Source organism: Erithacus rubecula (genome assembly GCF_903797595.1).
Source record: "Erithacus rubecula genome assembly, chromosome: 20".
NCBI lineage: Eukaryota > Metazoa > Chordata > Aves > Passeriformes > Muscicapidae > Erithacus > Erithacus rubecula.
Genome location: NC_136672.1, coordinates 8,671,882 through 8,680,887, shown reverse-complemented (window position 1 = coordinate 8,680,887; position 9,006 = coordinate 8,671,882). Strand labels below are relative to the sequence as shown.

The following is a 9,006-nucleotide window of genomic DNA, read 5'->3' as shown; positions in this document are numbered from 1 at the left end:
AGGAGGTTAAAATAAATAACAGGGCATTATCTGCTCAGAATGTAACACACATGATGAGAAGCAGCAGCTTAGCTAACTGATTAACTGCCATTGTAGCCCTTAACTGTAACAAAACAGCCAGAATTAGAGACTTGCACCAAGCAGACACAGGTTTAGGTACTTACTCATGTATTGATTGCTCTGGCACTTCAGAATTAACCAATTCTAACTGTACTATCAATCATAAGAAATAGCATTATTCTTAAGCATAAACATCCAGAATTTTGTTTAAAGAGTGTCTTAACATAACTTTACACTCTTATCATTTTAAGTTACCTCTTTGTGAAACCCTAGGATTTTATTATTTACAGTATATTCTCCTAATCACAGCCTCAAAATTAATCCTGTAATGAAATAACCACAGAATTACACATTGAACAGATAAGGGTATACATTGAAAAAAAGAAATCACAAGACTATTATTATACAGGCAATACAGTTTTATTCTGTTCTTTCACCAATTGTAGCAAAAACATTTAACAACTGAATGAATAATCAAGGGAACTTAATTGTCAACAGGAATTTCAGAATTATGTTCTAAATTTTAGACCAGGAAGGTTTGACAGGGAGAAAACAAACCATATACACACTTGTAATAATAGTCTCTATTATGAAGATTTAATGCCTTCTTTAAAAGCACTGAGATTATTGAGGCACCTTACTGCAGGTTATGGATCATCTCTTCTTTGGCAATGAGATGTGTGGTTTTGTTAACTAGGGCCATGAGGGAGTTGAGCTTGTGAGACCAGTCATTGAGTATATTGTTTGGGTCCTTAGGCCTCTGGAAATTGATAATTCCTGCCAGCCTGTCTACTTTAGCAAAGATGGTTTTATTAACTACTAGGTTAGACAAGAACTCCTCCGATTCCTGTAAAGACAAACAGCACTAAGTCAAGAAAATAACATTTTTACCTACAAAGCACCAAAATTCCTCCCAACACCATGAAAGCACCAGGAAAAAGATTTTCTTTACATACAAGTACAGCTGTAACAATATTGTACTTTAAAAAATGCAGGATAGTTTAATATTACACATGCTGGTGATGCAAGGTACTAGCACAAGCTATGAAAAAAATGATTGTTTTTAATTGACCTATATCTGTTTCTCTTTCATGAAATTAAAGATTAATATACAACCCCAATAGACTTTTACACTTTGGAGTACTTGGCTACACAGATACCACAGCAAGTTGTGTGGCAAGCAAGGCTTGGGAAAATCCCAGTGAATTACTGACCACTGTCAAAAAGGATTGTTTCTGAGTTTGTGGGAAAAGCAGATTCCATGAGAAGGGTAAAGTTTTTCATTTGCACTCAAAATACCAGGATGTGTTATTCTATTTGGAAAGCTCTTGAAAACACAAAGGGGGTGGCAGAAGACCCCTCCACCCCTTGTTCCCAAAGTGCCACCACCTATGAACAGAGACATTTACAGGTGAAGGACTCTCCTTTCAGTTGGTTTTCATCACTCATTGACAAGAACTTTTTAACACTGAAAACCAGACAAGAAGCTCCAGCATTTACAAAAGGACTTGAACATAAATGAACTTTTAAAAGCAGCTTTTGCCTTATGGGCATGTGCTTCATGAAACTGTATTTAAGGTTTAATCAACAGTTTTCTAACTCCCATGAAGGCAGAAAATTAAATCAAACAAGAACATTAGTCTGCTGAATACTCACATCTCTGCCACACACACACTCCCCTCATGAAAGGAGGATAAACAAAGCAAGACTTACATCAACGGACAGATCCAGGAGTTGTGCCATTCTCTTCATTGTAATTCTGGTATAATATTTAGCCATTATTCTAATATTCTGGAATAAAAGTGTTCAGAGTAGAGGGTTATGTGCAAAAAATAATTGAAGCAGGCTGCAAAAATATAAAAGTCCATGTTAAAAGCAGATTAGGAACTGTAGTGCTCTAATGGCAGTCCAGCATGGGGGACGTGTGGGGGGGTGAACAAACAGTTCTTTTGCTGGTAGAAGATATAAAAGTCTCTACAGGATAAATTATTAAGAAAATTAATCAACCAATTAGGAATTAACACAAAGCAAGACTTTCAGATTTATGTTTTATTGACACATGAATGTTAAATCTCATTTGAGTGCAATATGCTCTTTTTGGTGGCAACTATGCCAAATATAAACATGCAATGAAGATATACAAGCAAATAAAATCTTGACATACAACACAACAGAAAAGACACCTTACCTGCTGCTTTACTAGCTACTTTTTTATCTTGTGATTAAAATACAGCAAGCAAAAAGCATTTTTAACTGAGGCACTGTGTAAACAGCAACTATTTACAGACACTGATACTTACATGTTCCACAACTCTGTTCTTTAAATCTTTCCATCTCTTTTCACCTTCCTCTGTACAGCCAAAAACATCTGTTGCAGGACTGTCAAGGGATCCTTCTCTCAATTCCTTCCCATATTCTTCAACTAGGGCACTCCACCTCATCAGCTCCATGGTGGTAAATAGTTTTAGGAGGTCTCTAAATGGTTTAGTACAGTTGGATTACAATGTATTAATAAGGCCTGGTTCTTACTTTAAATAGATCAAAGGCATAATTTTAAATGTTTTATTCTTATTACCATAAATAATGAGGGCAGCTCATGTCAGACTGTTTTTCTAACAAAGATCTTTCTCTTACAAGAGATATAGAACAACCATAGCATTTTTGCAGTATTCTTAATACAGCATTAAATTCAGAGTTGCTTATAGCATAAAGAAATTTACTTTCACTGTTAGGGAGAGACACTTCTTAATCTAAGAACTGGTTAGTAGAAAGGATACTTACTTATACTTGGGGATTTCTTCTAGCTTTTTGTCACTACTAATTCTGTGCACCAAATCAGACTGTTCATTGTCATAAGGTGAAAGAATAACATAAAGAACAACGCTCTTCAGTGCCTGTTTAAGAGGAAAGAGTGTGGTTTTTCTCCCATAATTAAACAGAGGAATTGCCAAAACTGATACAGAGCTTAGAGTTTAGTATGTAAAAGATTTAAGCTCCTTGTATTAAGAAAATAGGATGAAAATAATGTCATCTTTTTGAAATTAACTGTGGTACTTTTAAATTGACATAGATGAACCAAAATTCTAGTATTTCAAATAAACACACAAAGAAAAAAAACTTTTCAAACATGAAAGACATCTGTACTGCACACACAACAGCACCACTGAGACCACACTTGCACAGCTGTTTGTAATCTCTGCACTTGTATGAAACAGTTGAGATATTCTCAATTTCAAAGGTAATAGAATGGAGATGTTGGTTATAAACATTCTTTTGAAATCAACTCTATCATATCTGTTTTCAACTAACCAATTTGTTAATACAGCCATTTAAATAAAAACAGATTGATGAGCTATTTCATCCACTGTACACTGATGTGGTAAGAAATGGGTATTTGCCACATGGAAATACAGATATTTTGTATGGAAAGTCTGTTTACCTGTTGCCACTTTTCACTTTCAGCCTGGATACAGGGAGTGTCATAAATGGCTCTGTAGTGCTTACAGATGGAGAGGTAGGAGCCTTCATGTTGATCCAGCTGGATCATTAAGTTGTAGTATTTCAACTTTAGTTTCTGAAAGTATCAAAAGTCAAATTAACACAGGTCTATGACAGATAAATGAAATTCAGCTGAACCCCAGAAAAGAGAAGTTTTTTAATTAAAACACTTGGACCTGAAGAGAGGCAAGTAAAATTAAAAAAGAGTGAGAAATCCTCCAATTACTTACTTCTGTGTTTTCTTCTTGAAAGAATTTTGTATTAATTTTTTTGCTGATAATTTGAGTCCGAATATAATCTTTTACAGCTAGACAGAGTCTCATCTGCTCCAAGATAAATTCTACACGTTCTTTCTTTTCCATTGAACCGTAGGTTTCCACCTGAAATAAAATTGTAACTATTTAATGTTGTCAAAGGTGAAACAAAAAAAGGCTTAACAGTGCCAGAAGAGTGGGAGGCTGTCTGGAGGGCAAACACACCACAACAAATCAACAGAAGAAAAGCTATTACAGAGAAAGTGAAAATGGAACAAAGGTTATTCTATTTTAATTATCACACCAACACTAAATTCAATGCACGAGGTAGAGAACTGAAATCTATCTTCCAAGTGGAAAATATTCTACATAACCTAATCATGAGATTAACAAAAGCAGTTAAAGCTGAACTGCACTTTCACCAATAACAGTCCATCCCATTCCAGGCATTTCTGCAAACATACTCAATTCAGTTTCTAAACAATCTCAGAACAGCCAGAATTAATTGCTATTGCTGATGCAATTCTGAGTTCCAAGGTGTTACCTGCAACTCCTGCAGAATCGAGGCAGCCTCTTTCACCTCCCCGTTCTGCTCCTTTATTGTTGCAAGTGTCTTTGTCAGGCGAGCACGTTCGATTTCCACGTAGATCTGAGGGCAGAAGGAAGAATTTAAACATTGCAATTTTCTAAAGAGGAGTGCAAACTCTCACTGGGAAATACACTTGATGCTGTCATCATAAAACTACTTCATTTGTTGTGTATCCATCCACAACACTGGCATTGCCCACAATATACATACTCCTAACCAGCCATTAATCAACAAGACTTGATTACTAATAATTTATACAAACAGAAGTCATAACATTGACCAAATTTGCCTAATTCAGAATTCTTTCTTTTCTTAAAGCAGAAGGAATGCAATATAAGTAACTCACTCGGTATTACCTTCTGGTTATCATAACTATATGTAATACTTTGCTAAGTGCAGGAGAAATTAAATTAAACCTGCCCATTTCCCTAAAAAACTCAAATACATAACATTTTAAAAAGTGAAAAGGAAATGGCATTTTAGAATTTTGAATTGTATTAATAACACAACTGTATTAATAACACAATCAGATACCTACATCACAGGAACATGACCAGAGTTTCAGCATATGATTTAAATATGGAAAATATCTGCAGTCTTTTGGAAGGAAATAAACTACTTAGCCTCTCAGGGTAACTTAAATATTAATTTTAGTCTTAATTGCACAGGATTAAAAAAGTAATGCTAAGAAACTATGCTTTTAAAGAAGGCAGACATTTTTATCTACCTTTTAGACACTTAGTCTTAAATAAAACCTTACTTTTCCTTCTGTGACCATACGCAACGTGTCGATTAAGCGCAGTTTGACTGGTAAATCTGTAATTTCTTCAACGTAAGTGCAGCACTGCTGGACCATTTTAGCAACTGCCTAGTATGAAAACAGAGGGGAAAAACATACTGTGGTTTTAGATTTCCAGAATGAACTCAAGCTGTAACACTCAGAGGTAAGCAATAAATAATTTCACATGACACTTAAAGAGACTCATTTCAGCAAAAAGCACACAAGACACATCTCCTCTCTTTGATTCCTAAAGATGTGTACAGTGATGCTACAGACTGGTGCTATAAGGCAAAAGTGATGCTGTTCTGTCATTTCTTTCATCTCAGTTTTACCAATGTTGCAAATAATCCATGCCATGCAGTTCTATCCTGAAAAGTAACTCTTCTGCCAAATCACAGGATTCACAAGGACTGGTAGAACTTCTCTGCTTGCCCTAAGATCTGCATGGCTGAAGAAACCTGTACCTACTCTTAACTGTGTGCACTACCCTCTCTCCTTAGAACAGCTGTAGATTCCTCAGGAAGGGAAGGAAGAGGGAGGATTTCTTCCATCAGTAGCAAGTACAGGGATAGGAATGTGCATTTCTGGTAACAATACTGACAAAGCTGGTAAAATTATTATTAAAATACCTACTACAAAAAGCTCAGAAGTAAAACTTCTAGAAATGTCTTCCTCAAGAAGTTCCTCAAAATTCAGCTGGAATGATCCACACATTCATTCAGGTACAGTCTGTGCAGGTCAGAGAACTAAACTGTACTCCTATTTTTACAGACACTAGTGATGATTCTGCACACTAAACAATAGGTAACCTTTTCCTTCCTAAAGCAATGATGCCATTAAAATTACCTGTTGGTCACACTGAACACACACAGCACAATGGACTTCACTCTTCCTTAAATGCAAGTGCTTTTTGCCAAAGCATGTCAGTTTCAAAAGCAAGCATGCAAAGCACACATTTGATATGAGCACAATAAAACACAGTAAATCTGTTTAACATGCATCTGGACATGAATAAGGAATATGTCTACAATGCTCTTCTACACACTGCAGAAGAGTGCAAAGATGAACCACCATCTTCACACAGGAAATCCCTACACACACGGGGAAACCAGACACATAACACAACTCCAAAATACAGTTTGATTTTTTTTTGTTTCAAAGGATTAAATTCACCTGTTTTAACTGACTTCTTCTCTTGGATAGAAGAATAATATTTTCATTAAGAGCATCCCAGTCTTTAGCTTCGTAACACATTTTCACTATGGCAACCAAGATTCGGGATGTGGAGACCATGTCAGAAGCCTGTAACAAACCAAGAGCATGTCAGAGAGGGGATAAACAACCTGCAGCCTTCCAACACAAAGGGAAAAAAACATTGTGTCTGGTCTCACTGATTTGTTTTTTAAAGAAAAGAAAGATGACACTCCAAGTCCCTTCACTTTAACCCAGTGGAACAGGAGGTGTGCAGCACATCCCAGCATCACCACGCACCACTCACCGTCCGTGTTTGTTTTTCCAGGGAGAGAAGGTTTTCAATGACTTCTTGCAATCTTCCTTCCTAATAAGAAAGGCAAACAATTATCTCCATGAGTTAAGAACACAATTCAGTTTGAGCTGGGAGTAGCTCAAATTCCCACATAAATAAAAACACAGACCAGGCTGCACACTGATTTTTAATATTTTTTCCCTTAAAAAATGTATGCATAGCACTTACTTTAAATACATGGCTCTACACAGAGATAAAACTGGAGAGGTACTAGTTTCATTTACACAGAACACATGCTCTAGGTTGTCTGCCTTGGAAGAGAAACCTGGCAAGTTTCAGACAGGTTTGGTGAGATCACATTCACTGAGCTGCATGAAGACTCATTTCTTCTCTGGCCAAAACAGAGTTTTAGTGAGATCAGATATGCAATTAAATACCTTGGCCAAAAAAATTCTTCTCCTATTACTTTCACCCATATTCATATCTTAATTACAGTGTATTATACAAAGCATTAACTACAAGCTTTACACACTAAGCATGGAATTATAATAGTTCTGTTTTGCAAACCATATTTGCCTTTGTTTAGAGGAGTGTAAGATACTACAATGTACTTTTAGTTCTCAGTTGCAAATCCTAGCAAATATCTAGTAAAAAATAGTTAATATGGGTGAGTTTGTAACAGCCCACAGCAATGATGGGGCTGCAAAAAACTCTTAGAAACTAGAAATAAGAAATTATTAGAAAATTAGTAACAAACAAAAGAAAATTAAATTTGTTTCTAAAACATCCCAGCTAAAATATTTTAGACTACATACAATGATTTGTCAAGGATGTGCTCTTACTGCCACAGAGTTCATATGTTTTGCAGAATGAAGCATGGCCATGGTGTCCATTCCTTTGCAGAGCTGTGCCTGTGGGATAAAATCCCTGAGCCTGCCCTCCATACAATAGTCTTAAAATAATCTAGGATGCAGTTTATTTATCTTAAGGCTACTGCCTTCAGAGCCGTTCAACACGTGTGTCTTTCACAATGAGACGTGTGGATCAAGCAGAGCATTTGCAGCATGTGAGGAGTCAGATGCCATCCTGAGACAACAAATGACAGCAACACGGGGAACCTGTGGCTGCCCCAGCCCTGGAAGTGTTCAAGGCCAATCTGGACTAGTGAAAGGCATCCCTGGCTACGGCAGGGGGTGGAATGAGATGAGCTTAAGGCCTCTTTCAACCCAAACCATTCTGCGATTCTATGGTTCTATCTTTTCTGAGATCTGAGATGCACAAGAATCTCCAGGCCACAGAAGAACTTTTTTATAAACCACCGATGCTCCAGCACTCTGACCCCATGTGGAACACATCCTGCGGTCACAGGGCGTGTGCACAGACGTTGTTTACTGAGCCGGAGGAGGCAGAGACAGCCCTGGAGCCCGTCCTGGCTCTGTCCCTCCATTCCAGCTCCCTGGGGCTCGCACCGAGCCGAGTTCAAGGATGCCCAGCGCTGTCTGTCCAACCCGACCCGGGACCTGTTACACCAAGGCAGCTCTGGCGCACAGAGCCCCGGGATGAACAAGCAACTCCGCCAGGCCAGCAGGAAAGAGCCACGGGCCTTGTGCTGGACTGGGGCCCTCTGGCTCCCTCACCCGCGAGGCTGCGCCCCGAAACCTCGTCCCGTCTGAAAGTCACAGAACAGGCTGAGTTAGACGGAACCCACAAGGATCATCGAGTCCATCTCTTGGCCTTGGTTCAGAACAGAACATCCCTAAGAATCCACTGAGAGCGTTATCCGAACACTCCATGAGCTCTGGCAGGGTTGGGGCCGTGACCACTGCTTGGAGAGCACTTTCCGTGGTCGGCCACCAACCTCCCTCCTGCCCACCCTTCCAGACCAGTCCTGAAACGGCGGAGCCGCTCACTCCTTCCCTTCCCTGGCACGGCACGGAGAGCCCGCGGCCGGACCCCTCAACACCGCATCGTGGGGCAGGATCGCTCCGCGCCGCCTCCACGCGCGGCCTAGCGCGCCATGACTCAGCCCGTCCACCCCGCCAGGCTTCTCTCCCGCTTCACCTGCGCCAGCCGCTCACACTCGGGCAGCCGCTGGTCCACGGTCGCGCTGTAATCCACCTCCATTTTGACGATGCGGCCATCGGCCCGCTCCGCGCCGCCCTCCGCCATGTCCGCCCGCTCCGCCGCCTCAGCGCTCACCGGAACCGGCCGGGCCCGCGCGCAGGCGCGCCGGGGGCAGCCCGGCCGAAGGGCCCCGCGCCGCGGCAAGCAGGCACTGCAGACGCCACCCCCGGTCGCCTCAGGACCCGCAGGAGGGCGGGCCCATCTCTGAGGGGAC

The 9,006-nt window shown here is 40.0% G+C and overlaps 1 protein-coding gene across 1 annotated transcript; it reads right to left on the bottom strand.

Moving 5' to 3' along the window:
* Window positions 1-458: 458 nt before the first annotated feature.
* PSMD12 (proteasome 26S subunit, non-ATPase 12) lies at window positions 459-8,929 on the bottom strand. Its single transcript, XM_079323200.1, has 11 exons — window positions 8,730-8,929; window positions 6,681-6,740; window positions 6,356-6,484; window positions 5,162-5,269; window positions 4,357-4,461; window positions 3,789-3,938; window positions 3,500-3,634; window positions 2,842-2,954; window positions 2,361-2,535; window positions 1,774-1,851; window positions 459-907 (listed from the first exon to the last, which is right to left on the bottom strand). The coding sequence occupies exons 1-11, from the start codon at window positions 8,835-8,837 to the stop codon at window positions 698-700; spliced, it is 1,371 nt and encodes a 456-aa protein (XP_079179326.1). The 5' UTR covers window positions 8,838-8,929; the 3' UTR covers window positions 459-697.
* Between the last annotated feature and the right edge of the window lie 77 nt (window positions 8,930-9,006).